Genomic DNA, 20,000 nt, shown 5'->3' on the forward strand with positions numbered 1-20,000 from the left:
ACACAAACACACACAGATGCACATAAACTCAAACAAAGCACACTCAGTCATACCCGTTTACAGAGATGCATATTTGAGTGTAATTTTAATCAGTGACATCTAGAATGAGGTTGCTGCGTGACGGCTGTGGCCTTGGGCAAAACACAAAACACTAACTAACTGTTCTTACTAGGATTTGTGTAATCCAATTAAATGATAATCTACAGCGTGGATGACATTTGACAGACTTATGACTTTTTCATCAGGCACTCCGACTCACTCGATTTATGACCTGTCAAATGTTGTTAGCGGCAAAGTTTGTAACATCTTCGACGGCTTTCAACACCCCCACCTCCACCCAGAAAAATCCTCAACCTAATCAGTTTATGACCCAGAGAATATTTTCAAAAACAAATCTGTAGTCTGTGGTTGTTATAATTATACGTGTTAAAATCTTTGTCGTTTATCTCTGTGTTTTGGGTTTTTTTGTTCGCAGACTCAAAGCAGAATGAAGATGATTGCTGATAACTACGAGGAAGATTACATCCATCCCCAGCATCACCCTCATCATTCGCACCACATGCACCCAGCAAATGTCCATCACCGAAGCTTGCCACGAGCACCTCTCCACGCCAACCACCGACCCCCTGTGGAGCAGGTCGGCACGAACACGCACGCGACTTAGAAATGCGTTCAGAGCTGTTTACACAGGTTGACGTGACGCAGGCTCTCGCCTTCAGGATTTTAAAAGCAATTTAAATTTCATATTTGTCATTTCACCACGAGTCAGTTGTGGTTAGAACTGACAGCATGAAATTTCCCTTTTCTTTTTCCCTCAGTCTTTTCTCTCTCAATTCCATTTCTTCTTGCCAAAATTATTTATATCATTTAGAAAAATAGGCCTGAAGGGGACACATGAGTGTTTTTGATTGAAGGTATTTCTATGTGAGATTAGTTTATGTATCATTTATCTCAATCACGCTCACATCCAGCCTTGCCTGAGGACAGACTTAATTTGGTTGTTTGAACACCGTTAACGGATAACAAACTGATTCTGTTAGTAGCCCAAAGTTTATGTATATTTCCCTGAAAACAGTGTAAATGTGCATAAGCATGTGCTTGCCTGTAGGTATGCATTCGCAGACGCATGCAGAGGTGCACACCTGAGCCTTTGTTGATGTCATGTAAGCACACGAAACCACTAACAGGAGAGAGGAATCTTCAAAGAAAGACGGAGATGATGACTGCCACAGCACCGACTGATAAAACTTCTTGTATTCTGCATGTAATTTAAACTCATCACAGCTCTTTTCAGTCACTGATCGGGGGGGATTCCAAACTCTGAACATGTGTGCGCGTGGTAGATTGTGGGAGGGTTAAGATGAATACCTGGGGATTTCCACTGAGTCGAATTTTGTTTGTTCTATTCGATATGCATTATTGCATCTTTATATACTTTACATATTTCTCAAACCGCTTTCCAAAATGGAATCAACCATGCAGCGGGCATCCCCTGCATTCAGTAACTAAACACACACGCACGCTTCAAAGCACACAGCTGTATCCATGCATCACCCCACACATACCTGAGCAACATGTAAAGATTTCAATACATTTTTGCTGTTAGCGCCTGTGAATCTAAAATACATGCATACTTGCAGCGTTCAGTCTAAATCTATATCTGAAGAAAGTCTATAGGAATGCAGACTATGTTCCACTGAAACCACCTTGTAACCCCACAAGCACTACTTTAACACCTTGCTTGTGTTCTCTATGTTATGTTATATTTTAAATTTGCCTTGGTAAAATATTATCCCACTATTAAACCACATTGTTTCTTCGTATCACTTGCAGCCACAGTAGACTTTCTCCTGAACTGTGAACAGCAGGGGTTTCGTTTTTACTATCACACATTACTCCACGTCACTTTGTACTTATAAATATCTTTGCCTCAGTATGACTACCCGGTGCAGTTTTACTGCAACAGTGTTTATAGTGTTTGACATATGAAACAGTGCCTCTCTGCAAGTGATACTTCAACTTTTTCAAGTTGGACTGAAAACAGCTTGCAAAAAAAGTATTATTAGGGTTTCTGGGAAATCTTGTTAAGAATGTACAGAATAACAAAATAAGTCATAAATCTGTGGCGATTGGCTGGATTATGCTCACTGCTAAGGGTGAATTTTTATGTCTATACAAGAGAACTGCGATGGCTCTTCCTTTCTGTGCGGCGTTTGGGGGAAAACGAAAGCCGAAGATTAAAACGCAACGTGCAAGAATAAGAAAAGGAATGGGAAAATGTTCACAGAGAACAGATTAGACCTTGGATTAGAGAAAAGAAATTGTGAAATGTGTGATAGCAGTTTTCTCTGCGGTAACGATGAAAAATCATTCTCTGAAGTCTGGAAACTAGTTGTTGCCGTTTCCTTGGAAACGTCTGTTCTTGCGAGCTTTGCTATTCAAACACACTTTAATGGTTTTGCAAAGTCTGACGTCAAACAGATCACCGCGTTGTGTAAACTTTGTAAAAACTCACTTTAAACTAAAAGTGGCAGCATGTCGGGCCGGTCGCAGCCCACGAGACAAAAGGACGCAGTGGAATGGGAGAAATGTCTGTGTCTGAAATTCAGATGCTAACTCCTGGCCTCGGTCATGACTCAAGGAAAATAACAGACGCCCTCGGTTTTCAGTGTCGTGACAGGTCAGGGCACTAGCAGAAGGAAATCGCGGGCGCATTTTATATTTTGAAAGATATTTCCAGTTTTGAAGATGCTGACGTTACTTAGATCCTGATTTTACTTCGATGCTGATAACGATTTAGCCAGCGTGGAGACCGTCCAGCTGCAGATGTTTTACAGAGTTCATTTCCCTGTTTATATGTTATTTGTTATTGTTGCACATCTGCTCCAAGTGTTTTCTCTTTACCATGTTTGAAAAAGGGTGAAGGATAATAGCCTTGTTAGGGTTCTTTCCTTTTCTTTTTTATAACTTTAATTGAAAAAAAAATGCTAGTTTTTTGCCCTGGTTGCATTGCCACAAAAGAGAAACATGAACGTGTCAGTCAACACTACATCTTCACCTTCCTGTTCTGCATTTAGGATTTTTTGGTACCCTTGTGTCAAACACACAGTTTAAAATGACCAGCAGACCCTGTTGACAGAGGTCAGATATGCCACCTCATTGTTTTTTCCTCATTTCTGATCTTTGACCTTATGGGAAACTTCAGCAATTAACTTGACTTCCCTGAGGTCATAGTGTTTATCTCCAAACACTGGTCTTCACGTTTCTTTTGCCTCCTTGCAGTTTAACTGACATGTTTAGTTACGCTTTCCCCCCCAAAAAACATGTTGTTCTGTCTGTCTGTCTCACCTCTAGTTGATATTGTTTTGCCTCTGCTCGTGATTTATCCACTCCACCAATTTCTGTCTTTTCCTTCTTTAACATCTAGTGACATCTCTCTTTCTCCATTTCCTTACTGTCCCTTCTTTTCCTCCGTCATTCCCATTTCAGTTATAATAAACAAGTGTGGCTAGGTCAGTGGTTCAGTCCGTTGCCAGGTCCAGGAACACCACTTGAAGGATGATTGATGATGATAATGATAATGATGATGAAGAGGCTCTCCATGCTCACCCTAGAGACCACAATGCTTTTCCAAGATACAGCTAGTGCCATGAATAACATACCAGTGACCACACATGCACTTTTTTTTTTGCAATGCGTTTGCATTTGCACGTGCTCACACACACACACATACGCGCTGCAAATTTAAGACGCGTGAGCACACATCCATGCGCTGGCATGTTGGATACACAAACACGAGAATACACTTTCAAGTTTTCCAAGGCGCCAAAACCACATCTCATTCAAATCTCATTGCCACAGTTATCAGGTTCAAACCAATCCTCTAACTGTACTCCCAGGCCCCTGCTTAATTAGTAATGGAGTTAGTGAGAGGACAAGTGAAAAATACTCTGAGGTGACATGCACAGGATGTGGATTTAGCACCCTGGGTTTGTGTCTCAGCATGGAGTCTGTGCAGTTTGACGGGCATGTTGCGTTCATGTTGCTCTCATTTAGGCATGCCAGCACCGCTGCCAGATGCTTGGCAATAGCCTCGGAAGGAAATAGAAAGCAGCCATAAAGTGTTTATCAGAGACAGAATTATACAACCTTTTCTTTTAGATTGTTGTTCTTTATTCTAAGTCCTAACATGCTGGCTGCTTCAACTTTATGAGAAGTAGCACATGGTATTTGGCCTGTTTGTGTGTCTGTGTGTGTGTGTTTAACCTGGCAGAATGAGTGGTTATAGGTCTGGCTCTGTTTACGGGGCCTGTCACAGCCATTCACTGCACGTTAGCTTTTAGCACGTAGCATGTTCCATTGAAAAGCCATTATATCTATAGCTTAGCTGCTGAGATGTAGCCTACTGAGTTTACCGAGCTTGTCACAACTACTCAGTTCAACCAAAGCCACCGTGGAGTACAGCCAAGATTTTTTTTTTGCTGGAGTGTCACATTAGCATAGACTCTGCTTTACTGAAGCCTATTTTAGCATTGTGCAGGCAAGGGTTTGGCTATAGTGAGCTGCCAGGTCATGCTAACTATCATATTGTAAGTGTCTAAGTGAATTAGCCTTCTGGTTAGCAGGGCTCTTGTCTGCACAGTTTCAGTCTAAAGGAAACACCTTATGTGTTTAGTTATTGGTTTCTAACAATCACACTGAGGAATGGTGATATCATGCACAGCTTTTCTGAATGAGAGCATGAGCAGGATTGTTTGGATTTAAAGTCATCGGGGTTTAAGGCTGGACAGAGAAGTTAGTTAATGAGACTCAACCCAATAAACCAGAATTTGCGCAATGAAATGATAAGAATGATGATGCATGTTTTTACTGTTCACTCACAGGATGATGAAGAGGGAATATGGGCATGATGACCACCAACATGACCACCCACATCTGTTTCTTCACAGTGAGTTTCCGCACAGCTGTTGTTACACCTTAGGCTAGTTTTGAAGTTAACATTAGCCCTTGCCAGAGTGTCATACTGTACATGTGTTCCAAATACTTTAATGATCGTATACACAATGCACTTCTTCAGTAGGCTGAGTAACCATTAGACAGGAACACTGATGATACCACAATAACCACAGCATTACCCAACTCTGACACAGGAGAGTGGAATAGAGCCGACTTTTCCATTGCTCGGGGAAGTTTCATTCAGTTTTATGTATATGTTTAGAGTTTTTAGGCTGCTTTTCAGAGAAGTGTTCATATGCTGATTGTGCTGAGTGTGGCGCATGCACTCTGGGCTCTATAGGAAACTGTGTGTTATTGGACCTATATACACCCAGCAGCCTAAAGCGAACATACCAGGGCCCATAGGTGATAAAAACGACACAGTGAGAAAAACCAGAAATGGATGAGTCTGTCTCTCCGCACCCCACTTTTTCAGTCACAGTAAAGTTTTACCGCACTACTCCACCCTATTGTGTGCCAGTGTGTGGGGTAGCTAATTATAATACAACACAGAACAGCCATGAAAGGGTTTTTTTCAAGGCTGAAAGCTAAAAAAGCATAAAATGAAGAATGTCAAGTCATAAAGCATAATTCCTGTTTGGGGAGTTTTATATCGAAGCCCCCCCCCCATGGGCTTAGGGTCCCTTTGAACACAGACGTGCAGCAAGAGGTCTGTGCAGGGAGGTAATGGTTTGCTTCGAGCTAATACGTGTGTGTGTGTGTGGTGTAAAAGAGACATATAAATGTACATATGAGGGACAACAAAGGTAGGGAAAGCGAGATGAAAAAAGCAAAAGGGCCCTTATGTATTTATGTGGGAATGGGAGCGAAAACCAGGCTGCATAGTGTACTCATAGTTTCCAGTGCATCTCATTCCTTTCCCCCAGTAATCCACAGGTGGACCATCACAAGCAGACTCTGCCTCTAACCTCAACAACTTAGAAGTTGTGCACTTTGCCCCAGCACTGCTTTTGGGATTAAGAGTCCTATAGCATGAGCAAATGGTTTGCCTTTCTGCAGTGCAAAGCGTTTGAGTCTTCAGCCACGTTGTTTGTGTGCGCATTCGCAAGTGCTCGTGTGTGTGTGTGCATGTATGTGTGTTGAAGTGAGTGTTGGGGAGCTATACAGTGGCGGAGCAGCCCACATAGCCTATAATCCAGTCCATGTGTGCTGAGAATGCAGCAGTGTCAGGATTCACCATAATGAAACAGACCACACTGCCCCCTTTCTCCCTCTCTTTCCATCTCTCCATCTTTTTTCCATCTCTCCTGCTCTCTCCACCTTTCTTAGGGTTTAACTTTGCCCTGCTCTAACACATTTTCCTTAAGGTAAATCTGGAATTGGACCCATGATTAGCCTACTGCTTTAGTATCTCCAATCAGATATCATGATCTTCTGCGTATACTTGTGTATTAGTTCTTCTTATCCTAATCTAATAGAATAAGCCAGGCACATTAGCCTTTGGTGCAGAGTGGTGTTGTGGCTAGCGATATCAGTGCTGCTCATCTATCCACTGCTGTTATTCTGGCAGTGCAAAGCACGAGCGCAGCTAACGTGTATTAGCCATCCTCTATGGGAGAACAGATGGGAGCTATTCAGTGGTATGTAGCTACAGCGCAATAAGGCCAGACCTAATCCCCATATCCTGTCCCTGAGTGAGCCCTCCCTAATATGAGCAAACAGAGATGACAGCACCGATAGACAAATAGCCAGGGATCTGTGTGTCTGGGCGCTTGTGTGCATGCTAGATTTTATTGGTGTTTCTTATGGATAACCTTGGGTCCCGGTGCTAGGCTGCATTCCACAAGAACCTAAGTGCTGAGTTTGAGTTGGCAACTTTGAGTTCTAAACATCCAGGTGTGGATTTGTATTGGTTAGCCATGGTTCTGTCTTACAGACTCTGATTGGCTCATTGAGGCTGTGTATGTCCTGCTGTTGATTACAGAGGTTTTGTTTACCCGCTGGCCTCCTAGACCCCACCTCTAATGAAATAAGAATGTCCTTTTGGAGTGAGAGCAGAAGAGAAGGGGGTCAGAGGAAAAAGTGAGGGAGAACATGAGGCCAAAAGAGTGAAGCACAGTGTGGGGGGTTTCTGGAAACATTATGCTTTTATCCCACCATGAAGCTATTTGTACTGAATAAAGCAAAAAGAAGCTCAGAGGCTTTCCGAGTGAGGACAGAAATGTGTTTGTGTACATGTATGTATTTGTGTTTGCTCACATGCATGTGTGTGCACGCACTTTGTTCAGGTTAAAACAAGTCAAGAAGATGGCTTTCATTTGCCCACTCTTTGTTCGCAGAGGATACAGTGTTTGTATGGCAACATTGTGTATGTTTGCGAGCATCCCAAGAGTGTCTATGTGCAGCGGTGGATTGCTAACCTGTTGATCATTGGCAAATTAAAAGTACATCTCAGAGCACGAGGGAGAACAAAGACAAGAGAAAAAAGCCCAAAATCCAAACTGTTTAAACCTGGAAGTATTTTTCTCTTTGTTGGTTTGTTTGTTTTTTGGATCCAGCCAATCTAGGATCATTAGGAAATGACACATGGTCGTGGTTAGCTAGCAAGTCAAGATGAAGTTTAGAAGAATGCACAACATAAACGACATTGTCAGAAACATCACAGTCCTCTTAATCCTCTGTCAGCCTATTGAATGGATTTTACTTAACAAATGGAGTGGACATGGAAATAATTAAAGGGCAGAGTGGAGCTGAAATCCAAGCCAGATTAAAGCACAGCAGCTTTGGGGGCCATGTGAGCAGGTAAAAGTTTCATCTCCTCATCTTCCTCCTGTGCACTGCAGGCCAGAGCTTACTATATCTTAGTCCAGCATAAAAGGACTGATAATTGTTTAGCTCTACTCTAACTCCGTGTGCGAGCCACATTCCCCATCCATACAGTTGTATCCCTTTAGGCACTTTCTGTATTACATACACACTCACACTTGCATCGGGAGTATTTTGGGCTTCAGTATCTTGCCTGAGGACACTTTGACAGACACACTGGAGAAGCTATGGATCAAACCACTTCTTCTACTGAGGGTCTCTCGGTTCATGTTTTGCCTTGACAAACATAGCTGATATGTTAGCGTCCAATTTCGTTAAGAAATAAATACAAAGCTGAATCCTAATCTTAACGAACTGTAACCTTGAACAAAGTTTGAGTTTTTTTGCTTTTTATATAGTGAAAGTGGATAGGGGGCCTTTTATGTCCCCAGAAGGAGGAATTCGCATTTAAAATGTCAGCAGAATACAGTATGTAGTAATATATGAAGTACTCCTGGTATGCACACTCACTCACCCTCAGAGTGGCAGAGCTGGCCAGAGCTTTCTGTCTGTAGTTTTGAGTCATAACCAGAAGACTGGGAGTGATGCTTTCTAGAGATTACTCCCCTTGAAGGTGTTGATCTCTTTAAACATACATAGATTTTAACTGGGATCTGTTCTGTTAAACATAAACACCAGATATCTCAGCCCATTGCATACTTTTAAGAGATAAAATCTCTTTTATCCTCTGTTTATGGCCATCAAACAAAGTTGCCCTATAGGTTTTCTTCTAGACATCACTATTCTGTGTTTTTTCTTCTTTTCTTGCAACAGCCTGCTGATTATAAATGAGCTCCAGGTATAAAATAAATATAAAGTTGTATGTGCATATCCATGAAATTGAGCTTTCACAGACCATAAGTGCTGTGCACCATAGAGATGGCTTCTGTAAATGCAGTTTTACAGCCCATAATCACAGCTGTCTTTATCTTCATAACAGACCTGAGACCAAAAGTTCCTAAGTAGTTGTAAAAGAAACTAACATCATATAAAAATATAATGTGATAATTTCAGTCTCACGTTGTTTATAGATTTCTAACTGTAAACAAAATAGCAACCTTAACTAGCTTATCACTACATCATTTAAACTCCCCAGCTAATTCAACAGGCTCCTCTTTTCAACTGCTCAGAAACGCAGGTTTCTAATCTGGCAGTCACCTGGCACATCGCAGAAACACATCACATGTAAACATGGTCAAGACGACTTGCTGAAGTTCAAACTGGGGGAGAAAGGTGATTTTCGTGACTCTGAATGTGGCACGATTGTTGGTGCCAGACAGACTGGCCTGAGAATTTCAGAAATCCCGGCAGATCAGAAACTATTCTACTGGGATTTCCCCACATTTTCTGTAGGGTTTACAAAGGATAGTTTGAAAACGAGAAAATATCCAGTTAGCAGCAGTTCTCAGGGCGAAAATGCCTCGTTGGTGCCAGAGGTCAGAGCAGAATAGCCAGACTGCTTGGAGCTGTTAGGAAGGCAACAGTAACTTAAATAACCACTCATTAGAACCAAGGTATGCAGAAGAGCATCTCTGAACACACAGCACAAAGAGTCTTGAAGCAGATGGGCTACAGCAGCTACACCAGATGCACTCTTGCAAGCTAAAAGCATGAAACTAAGGCTACAGTTCACAAAGGCTCATCGAAACTGGACGACAGAAGGTTGTTGCCAGGGCTGATGAGTTTCTACTGCAGAACTAAAAGAACATATAGACAGAATCCATTGCCAGCCTCAACGGTATCAACCTTAGTACCGATTGAGCATTGTTTAAATGAGTATTGTTGTTGCCCATGTTCACTGATTTTCCCATCTACTGATGGCTGCTATCAGTGGATAATGATAATGCATCACTCCACAAAGCTCAGAGATTTTAAATTTGGTTTCTTGAACATGACAATGAGTTCGCTGTACTCGAATGGCCCCTACAGTCACCATATGCCAGTCCAACAGAGCACCTCTGAGATGTAGTGGAATGAGAAACTTGCATCCTGGATGTGCAGCTGACGATTCTGCAGTAACTGCAGAATGTTTCCAGCACTTTGTTGAATCGATGCCACGAAGAATTAAAGCAGTTTTGAAGGTTTGCTGGTACCAGCTGGGGATCCAACCCAAAACCAACAAGGTGTACCTGGTAAAGGGAATAATGTAAGTAGCTTCCAGTGAAAAATGAGGCCAGCAGCTGACACAGCCCTGCCACTATTTCCTGCACCGTGTGCCAGGTTAGAACTAGCAAACAACTATTACCCCACGCATTCATTATTACAAGCTGACAAACTGCCTGAAGAAATATCATCTCCTTTATATCAACATGAGTCAGTAAATGTTCATTAATGAATACACTGGATTTTCTAAACAGTCAGTCGGCTCGAGGCGGCGCTTTATAAATCATACCCTTAATTTATGTGTGAAAATAAAATATTGTTGAAGCAATTATAGTTTGGGTGGTGCCACTAGAGTCTCGTCAGAAACAGAAACTACACTGGGTCATTGAACTCAAGTACCATGTTGTTTGTTGTGTTTCTTATAGGAAGTCGTTTCCTATAATTCCAATATTTTGTCTACCTTATTAAAGTTGTAGTCTACTAACCAGCAGCGTGTGCACAAAATCTGAATGTATTTGGGTAATGTTTGGGTTAATGATACGTCTTTGTTCAAAGCTGTGCTGCGCCATGTGTCTTTGGTAGTCAGTGAACCATGGCTTAGGGGTCAGTAGAGGCGTCTGACCGAGGCCATCCTTCAGCTAGCTGTCAGCATAATCAGTCTGTGAAGTCAAAGGTGGTTCCACCAGGTTGAGCAGGAGTGGAGGGAAGTCGATAGCTCAGCAACACCTGAGCACTGACATCTGAGTATGCTGTATGTAGTTCAATTAAAAAGAAAAAACAACAACAACTTGGTTATGTTCTAAACTTCTTTTGGCAGTGCGAGTTGCTGCTTCTCTTTGTGGCAACTTTTAAAAAATGTAGTTTATTTGTGTGGCAAATCTGAAGACCGTGTCTTGAAAAGGTTAAGAAGAAGCTAAACCCTACTCAGGGCCACATTTTTACTTAAGTTATACTGTAAAAATCGAACATACTTGCTTTTGAAATGCAAAACATTTCTTTAATGTAGGTGAAGAGCAGCGACAGGGATGCTTTGTCACTGTCGGTGTGTGAAGCTGTAGACAGATGTAACCCACAGACACTTTTGCAGCTGCAGCAGGTCTAGAAGGAGGAAATGTGGAAGAGAGAAAAGAAGGAAAGAATAAATAGTGAAGCAGACAAGTTTATTCGTGTGTGTGTGTGTGTGTGTGTGTGTGTGTGTGTGTGTGTGTGTGTGTGTGTGTGTGTGTGTGTGTGTGCTTTTTTTGAAGTTCTGTGAAGAAGAAGACAATTAAACACCTGATGTGGGGATCATAAGGTGGTTTGTCTTAGTAAGCTCCCTTTCCCCACCCGCAACACGCTCATTACGCAGGCAGAGACATGGCCGCATGTACAATGGCTCATGCAAACCTGCGTTTGCAGGAACGACTAATATTTGGCTTTTTAAATTCTGTAATTGCAAGTAAATCCCTATTCATCAGTGCTTATCCATGCAGTTAAAATGTGCATGTGCGAGCAGCTTGTCAGAATCAATCTACAAAGCCCTGTGTGGCCCACCTCAGTAGCCCAGCCAAAATATGGAGATCTGAAGACTTTTCTGCTAATTGGTTGTATTAGACACACACCTTCCTTCACTAAGCCACACAACTGTCCTCTTGGGTATGAAAAGGGGTTTCTTACTCAAGCCACACAGTGCAGACCAAAATGTAATTCTTCTTTTGGCCACTGATGATGGGATGAATCAGAAACTTGTTGCATCATAGGATCATATGGGGCCCTAGGGGGCCCTAGTCATAACCTATTAGATGCTTATCATTTATACAGTCTTGTTGACGTACCAATTAAGTAAATATTTTCAGTGGTGCTCTCAACAGCTTTATAAGAAGCTCATTTTGTTGGGTTTTTTGTTTTCATCCTTGTCCTAATGATTTATCCAGCTAATACAGACGTATCACTAGTATTCAGAAGTGGCCTTCTCCTGATTGGATGGACATTTCACTGGTATTGAATAATATTGTTACTTTCTTATATTACTGACAAAACATTTACAGTTTGCAGACCGAGTGAGAATGTAAGCTGGAATACTGAACTCCCTCATCTTCCCCTCTCTGTCTGAACATGCCAGGTATGATTCAGTCTGTAAGCTCTTCTTCTCTGTACAAGTTAGCCCACAGTCATAAATCAGTCCACCTTGAACTGTCGCTGTTTTTCACCTTTGTCTTCCTCCTTTTTCTTCTCTCGGTTTTATGCTTCATTATTTATTATCGCTGTCACTTGTCAAGTCAAGTCAAGTTTATTTATAAAGCACATTTAAAAACAACCAAGGCTGACCAAAGTGCTGTACAATAAAATACAAATATAAAATACAATAAAACACAAGTACATAAAACACCTCACTGATAAAACAATAAGTTCTTCTTCAAATAGATTTGCTCAAGACACATTCACCTTTTAAATTTCCTTTAGATCTAGAATATTGGAAATACATATTTAAATACTGCGTCGCAGGAGTGGTATATCGGCACAAACTGGGAACGATATTGATTAACTGAATAGGTTTTAACTGTGCAGCAAGTTTTGTGTGTAAACGAGAGTTCAAGAACGAGGGAAAAAAAGAGAGTGAGAGATCCTGGCAGGATTAAAAAGGTATTTTCAGCTCATTGTGATGGCAGCACACAAAATCCTTTCCCTCAGGAGAAACTTGCACCTGGGGAGGCACTTTGAGCATCCGTGGGTTTGTGCGTGTGCGTGCCTGTGTATGAGACATACAGAAAAGTAACTGTGCATAAGGTACCTCAAAGGTGAGATCCTGTGTTCAAGCTGGATTACACCCCAAAGAGAAAGTGTGAACGTGCACAAAGAAGCACTGATAGAGGGGAGGCACTGGGATTTGCAAACAGAAAAAAATGGGAATCACACTCTTTTCCTTTTAAACCAGTTATTTTCTTCAGACTTCCTATGCTCTCCTGAGTTCCCTGTCTTTAACAGACACACAAAGACACATGCAGCCACACTAAAAGCTCTAAAAATACCACAGAGCCTCAGGTCTAGGGTAAGGCCTCTGTTTCCCAAACTGTGTTTTTAACATATAGACCCAGCCCTAGGCTGCCAATCATAGATGTGGCTGCTGCTCCGAGGCAGAGGGCTATATTCAGAGGCAGCATGTGGTGGGGGGTTGCCACAAAATAGGGGGATTCACACCTGCTGACTTTACTATATATGGCTACTTACCGAAAGGATGTAACACCCTGAAACATAGCACGTTGGATACCTCAGCTCAAGTACTGCTGCAAGATCTTGCACACGCATGTATGCAGAAATAGATACATTTAAATTGCCTAATAGAAAGCAAACAGTTATGATCAAGATTGACACCCATGGAAACCACGTGGCTGAGAAAAAACACTAAATGTATTTTAATAAGTAATAGAAGAAGGAATTTCACTATTTTCTTTCCCTGTTGTAGACGTGCCAGAGCTGCTATCAGACACCCCTTGTAGAATTGAAGAGGAAAACTAACAGGAATTTACCTGTTTCCTCTCACTGAAAGTCAGGCTTCATATCTTGGGCTATCACTGAACTACTGTAATAACAACCTTTGCACTGCCACTCAACATTAGGGCTGACCACTAATTAGGCCGTCTATAGCTGCAGGCTGCATTTTATTTCTCACACTAGCTGAAAACATTTTCCCGAACATTGTCCTCATTTATTAAATAGATGAGCTGTGTTGATGTTTGTAACACTGCAGCATTTTTAATGATAATTAATTATTTTGCATGAAAAAAGAGGCACTGACACTTTATGTCAGCGACCTTTTCAACTCTGCATAATGTTTGTTGATCTTAAGCTTCAAATCCCAGAATGGCTCGCGGGTCTCTTGCTGCAGGGTACCTATGTGACACGGGGAGCAGAAAGAAAGCCCCTGAGTCTTAGGGCTACAGAATAAACTTCTCATTTGAGCCCCACAATGAAAAAATGTGTATAAACTCCTGGCTCAGATGCAAGTTAGTCCAACACAGATCAGCTTGTTGGGCTGTGTAGTGTGTTTTCAACCAGGTTATGTTTTTCAGTGAAACCCTAGAGTTGGATGTCAGAGTGGACGCTTTCTCTGTCACTAGATCGGCTCAGACAAGCAGATTAATGCTCTCTGTGTCCCTCACAGCTTACTGTATGTCACTGCTATTATCCTTGACATCCAACCAGTGGGTCAGGATCCTTTACATGGGTGTCTTTCCCATACATGTACGCACTTACACCCACATGCACACGTACATATAACTTACACATGTGCAACTGAACTTACTCTCCCTCTGGTTCCCTCTCTCTTATCTGGCCCTGTGGAAAAGCCACACTTGTACGATGACATTCAGCACAGGATTAAAGCCCATGTAAGACCCTCCTCAGTTTACACTGCCACTGCCAAGAAGGGATCTATACAACCACACACTCTCATGCAATCCTGTACACACTCTGGCTGAGACACAACTCCATGCGCACACACACACACAGTTGAAGCGTAAGGGGAAAGCACAAACTGGTTTGTGTGCCTGTGGACTCATACATACTCAAATGCCTTCATGCGTTGTTGTTTAGCATGTTGTCCTCTTATTACTCCAGACCTATGGAGATGTCTCTGCTTACCAATTGCCATGCGCATGCAGCAGTGCGAACACTCATGCGTCCATTTGCCTTGCCACCATCCTCATTGCTTTCATCTCTGAAACAAGGGTCTAAGCCTAGACACCCACCTCATTTGAGTCATGTGTGCACACACACACACAAACAGTCCCCTCTACCTACAGGCACAAACTCACATATATGTGGTACTGTTAGTACTCAGGGTAGATTGAACACAGACTCCCTCAGTTTTAGGAACGGTGAGGCTAGATGTGGTCAGGCCCTTAGTTAAGATGCTGTGCTTTGTATCTAGGTCACATTGTGTGTGACTTTTGTTTCTGCGCTTACCTCCAGGGTTTGTTGGTTAGGTCTGGAGTGGATTCTCACTGGAATGCATTCTGATTGGACTAGACAGCAATCATTTTCTGATTGGTTGTTTGTCCCAAGGCTTCCATTTTGAGGGTTGCTTTGAATCAGTGCATCTCCGTCTCCTCCTCTTCTGTTCGCTGTGCTCTTTTCTTTCTACTCCTCTATATCTCGTAGATTGCCGCCAGCTGAGTGTTTGATGTGAATGTGTTTGACTGGCTAAAACAGAACCAGCAGTGGGCTCTTCTGTGTTTCTGCTGATGGAGTGATACTCAATGCGTGGATCATTGCCTATAGTAACTTTATGTGATAAGTGGTCAGTTAAACTGGGCCTCATAAATAAAATGAGTAAGAACTATCATATATGGCAGATGTGATGGGGTAGGTTTGAAACCCCTGCTACTGATACGTGTTCACAAATGCACTGCTGACCTTCTAGAGAGTGTCTGATAGAATATGCAGATCCAGCTTTCAGCCTGATTCACCTTTGTGTGAAAATGTGTGTTTTTCTTTCACAATATACACAGAGAGTTGAGAAGAATGTCAACAGCTTCAGATCTGTGTGAGTCTTTGACTTTTCAGGCCCGATGGTTTAATTTGATTGATTTCATGAAAAATGGTAAATGGTCTGTATTTGTATAGCTTTACTAGTCCCTAAGGACCCCAAAGCGCTTTACGCAACCAGTCATCCACCCATTCACACACACATTCACACACTGGTGATGGCAGCTACATTGTAGCCACAGCCACCCTGGGCCGCACTGACAGAGGCGAGGCTGCCGGACACTGGCGCCTCAGTCAGTGCGGCCCACCCGTTGCCACCACCGGTAGGCAACGGGTGAAGTGTCTTGCCCAAGGACACAACAACCGAGACTGTCCAAGCCGGGGCTCAAACCGGCAACCTTCCGATTACAAGACAAACTCCCAACTCTTGAGCCACGATCGCCCCAAAAAATGAAAAAAAGGACCCTGGATTGGGTGCGTGGATGAAAAAAGAGGACTGCTATTTTAGTGATACTATACTTTGGTGACGTGAGAAGACCTAAAATAGACAGTCAGCCCACTTTTTAAAAACCACTTATATCACCAGACTGTAATGCTAAATATGAACTGTACTCTAGCAGTTTGATAGAGGCAGAGAGATTTTTGTAGTCATTCTTTCTCAATCCAAGCACAGTAGAGCGTGGCAGGATAAAATATAAAACCATCATCAATAGGTACTATTGCACCTATGCTTTACTCTAATATCCTCTCCTGGAGTGACCTGCAGCAAGGCTTCAACTCTGCAGCCATGGGATTAGCTTCACTGGTGGGTGGTCCTCCTATTGCTGATCTTAGATCAGCATCACATTCTGTTCTTTACTCTCTCTAGGTGTTGGGATTATGGATCAGGTTAGGTTGCTGAAGTTGGACCATTTGATCAAACTAATGGTTGATTTGGACACATTTATATGTTGCACTTGTCCCCTTATATGAGTAACCTTGAAAGCTCCTGGACTCAATCCCCACCCTTGCTGGGAGAAGCTGGCTGGGGAGGCTTCTGCTAGAGCTCTAGTATTACTGCTGAGTGCGAGCATTCAAAAGCCAGATCAAAACTGGCCATGCAAAATTTACTCGCTTGCTGTAGTGAACAGCAGGTGGGACAGGAAATAGTGTGTCAGCTAGCCAGCTAACATTAGCATACCAGACGCTTAAAATGATCCATATCAAACATTTTATTCACTCTGTACTTGTGCTCGCTACAAGGCATGCAGATGCCGCTAGTTTACACTCACCAAGCAGCTATGGAAACACAGAAAGGCCAAAATAAATACTCTGAAGATAGATGGATGTTAACTAGACTTGTTTTGCTGCTGTGGCTGTTTGCTGAGGTGGGATCGACCGCAAGAGGAAGTAATTGAAATGTTTGGCAATTGTTTTTGGTGCGACTGTGGCTTTAGTCAGCTAACAGGTATGCTTGGTGATATGTGGCAAGGTGTTCCTTACTGGATAAATTACAGGTTACCTAAAGGACAAAGAACAGCCTGTGATGTTTGTAAGGAGTGTGTGACGTTACTCAAACGAATCACAACCATGTGCAGTCAGTAGTGTAAGATCATGACCATCAATCATTGGGTTTTTTCCCTCTTTCTTGGCTTCCAACCTTTCGCAGTTACGCACACACACACACACACACACACACACACACACACACACACACACACACACACACACACACACACACACATAAAGAACCAGCACATGTTCTCCATAACAAAAAACCCACAAACAGACAGGTAGTGTGACAGAAACAGAGCTGTTGGAGGCCTGGTGCTCTCCCCGTCTGAAGGGATGGGAGCAGAGGACAATGTAAACACTCTGTCACACACATAAACAAAGCCCTGCTCAGATTTCACTGCACAGTTACAGAAAGCTCACCCTTTCTTTTATAGAGAAAGTATTTTTGTAATTTGTTTATGTGAGATTCCATGGACCTAATGGGAAAATGGCTTTTTCGGCATCACACCACACCTGAGTTCAATTTCACTAGCTTTCTCACAGACAGATCGTAAAGATGGCATGCCAGAATGGGTGCAATCTGTCTTTCTTTTCTGCATCTCAATTTAATTTCTCAGCCTTCCTCTCTCAGACACATTCTTTCTCTGTAACCCCCCCTCTAGCTCTCTGTTTCTCTCTTCTTCTCTTTCTGGTTTTGTCTCAATGAGCGATGCCTGTGCAGGCCAACTATTCAACAAAGAGCAGCAGGTGAATCACAGAAGTCAAAGAAATGATCTACATTATGTTTGAGAATCCTTTCATTAGAAGGATTTTGGCTGATTATGAAGCCTGAGTTTGAAGTTATTTTGATTAGTTGCATTCAAATGTGACACCGCACACTCTTAGCTGTATATCATAGCTCCTCATTCTAATCACAAAGCTTCTCTACTGGCATTAACAACATGTGTACACACACACACACACACACACACACACACATGCAGATGCACTATGTTTGGGTTATGCAAAACAAAAGCATAATTGGAAATAAAATCCAAGCATTCACTTAAGACAGTAATTTTAATATTTATTGTTTTATATTAATGTTGCTCCCCAACTGTCTAAGTTATCACACACCCACACACAAACTATACAAAAACATATGAATATGTTCACCCTTGGCCAGCTTTAACCACCCGCTGATTTAAAAAGATACCATGTGTTTAGCAGGACTGAAAACAACGGCCCAGCAGAACCTTCTGCATTGCAATGCAAAAGAACTGAAAGCAAGATACAAACATGTGTTTGCATTGCTTGCATTGTTTGCCTTCTAATTACATCGTTATTTCTCTGTGTAAAGTGCGTGCATGTCAGAGCTGTGTGCGTGTGCATGTTTTCCCCTGTAATGCCAGTCTTTGTGTCTGGAAGTGGTGTGTTTCACAGCAGGCATTCCATTCAGGCTAACCCAGTGTGCTTAGGTAATAACTAGGCTTAGCCATAATTTGTTTGTGTGTATGTTGTTGTACGCCATATATGTGTGTGTGTGTATCTGTGGGTGTTTCTGCTCATGTTCAAAGGAATAATTCCTTTTCATTTGACACATTCATACAAAAAGACAAGCCCGTCTATTTGAACTTGGAAACGAGCCATCCACAAATGAATGCCTTTCTGTTTCTGTTCTTCCAGCTTCCGTTGCTCCAGTCTTATTTCTTTCGTCCTGTTTAATTGGCAATTGGAACAACGTTGGCTGTTTAAACCTTTTTAAGCATGCCAGTGTGCTTTTTTATACCCTGGAAGATATCACAAAGAAAACAAGGCAACAACATGCTTGGCATTTTCATGTTGAGACTTCACCAATGGCAATCTCAGAATCACTGATTTAGGCACCCAGGTTTTCACATGTAACAGTTAAGGCAGGAGTACTGTCAACTTGTAGGATGGGGATAACTTGTCAAAGCTAAATCGCTTCTCCTACTTCTGTGCTTTGCCCTGAGTGCAGCACTGAGTGGAGTGGCGCACCCACCAAATATCTCTGCAGCGAATAACCATCAGCTGTCAGTCTTTTCTTCATGTCCTGTTTGAAAAATAGCTCCAAAATGACAGTTAAGCTGGTGCCTTTCAACAACACCATTTCAATTTAGCTGTGAAACACTTTCTGGACGTCCTTGTCAAACTTCAAACAAGAGAAAGTTCGTGTTCAAGGATTGTTTTCTACTGTTTCTTAATTGATTATAACAAAAAACAAAATAACAAGAGAAAGAATGAATGGAAACTCAAACTTTCAAGCCCCTTTCTTATCATATTGAGCTAATTGTGTTCACACCGCACCAGCTCCATCCCCGGATCTACGATGGGATGAAAGTGTTTTGAAAGATGTAATAAGTTCACCAGGAAACAAATCAAAGAGAATTGGTTTGTACATAAATTGCTTAAAAGTGTTTATTTTCTCAAAAACAAAACACATGCATTTAATTTCTTAATTCCAAGAAACGATCTGACTAGACCTTTGCTGCACATGCAGACAGCATTAACTGCGATCTGTCAGCGGTCCAGTTTTTGCAGTGGCGTTGTGACCTGTTTTGACCAGAAAGCAGACTTTGGTGGTTTGCTGGGGATATGCTTAGCGTGCAGGAGATGAGAATTAGGTAAAATCAGGTTAACGTTACTTAATCTGACAACAATTTTTTTATATAAATGTTTTCTGGGACTTTTCAACGAGTCCCACAAACAGTAACATTATCTCCTCAGTCACAGTTGGTTGTGGTTTCATCAAAATCCCACTGTTTTATTTCAAAAAGAAAGAAATGAAAAGGAAAATCAACATTGCTAGCTAAAAGGTTCTGAACAGATGGCCTACGTACATTCCTCCCTACGTACACAAACTAGTATTACCAAACCCCTTTTTTAATATGAATAAAGCTAGCTACACTTTAAAGCTATTTCTGCTTATTTTGCAGTGATCGCTCATTTTAGAAAGCAGCGCTACATCACATCCAGCACTTGATACAACTGCATGGTTTCCTTAAGTGCCTGGATGATGGTGCTGCCTACCTGCAGTTTAATGTAAAATGAAAAGGACCACAGCTTCTAGGTTTTAAAGTGCAGTTTCTGAAAAGGATCACAGTGGTAAACATCCC

The 20,000-nt window shown here is 42.0% G+C and overlaps 1 protein-coding gene across 1 annotated transcript in view; it reads left to right on the top strand.

Annotated features, from left to right (window-relative positions):
• LOC308406874 (ERC protein 2) overlaps window positions 1-20,000 on the top strand; it is a gene marked incomplete at its 5' end in the record, with an annotated part of 171,936 nt that overhangs the window by 128,460 nt on the left and 23,476 nt on the right. The window contains 2 exons of the mRNA XM_080898149.1: window positions 476-637; window positions 4,884-4,948. Of these exons, the coding sequence (XP_080754275.1) occupies window positions 476-637; window positions 4,884-4,910 (189 nt within the window). The 3' untranslated portion in view covers window positions 4,911-4,948. The remainder of the gene's footprint in view (window positions 1-475; window positions 638-4,883; window positions 4,949-20,000) is intronic.

This window comes from Rhamphochromis sp. 'chilingali', assembly GCF_963969265.1.
Source record: "Rhamphochromis sp. 'chilingali' genome assembly, chromosome: 12".
Classification (NCBI taxonomy): Eukaryota; Metazoa; Chordata; class Actinopteri; order Cichliformes; family Cichlidae; genus Rhamphochromis; species Rhamphochromis sp. 'chilingali'.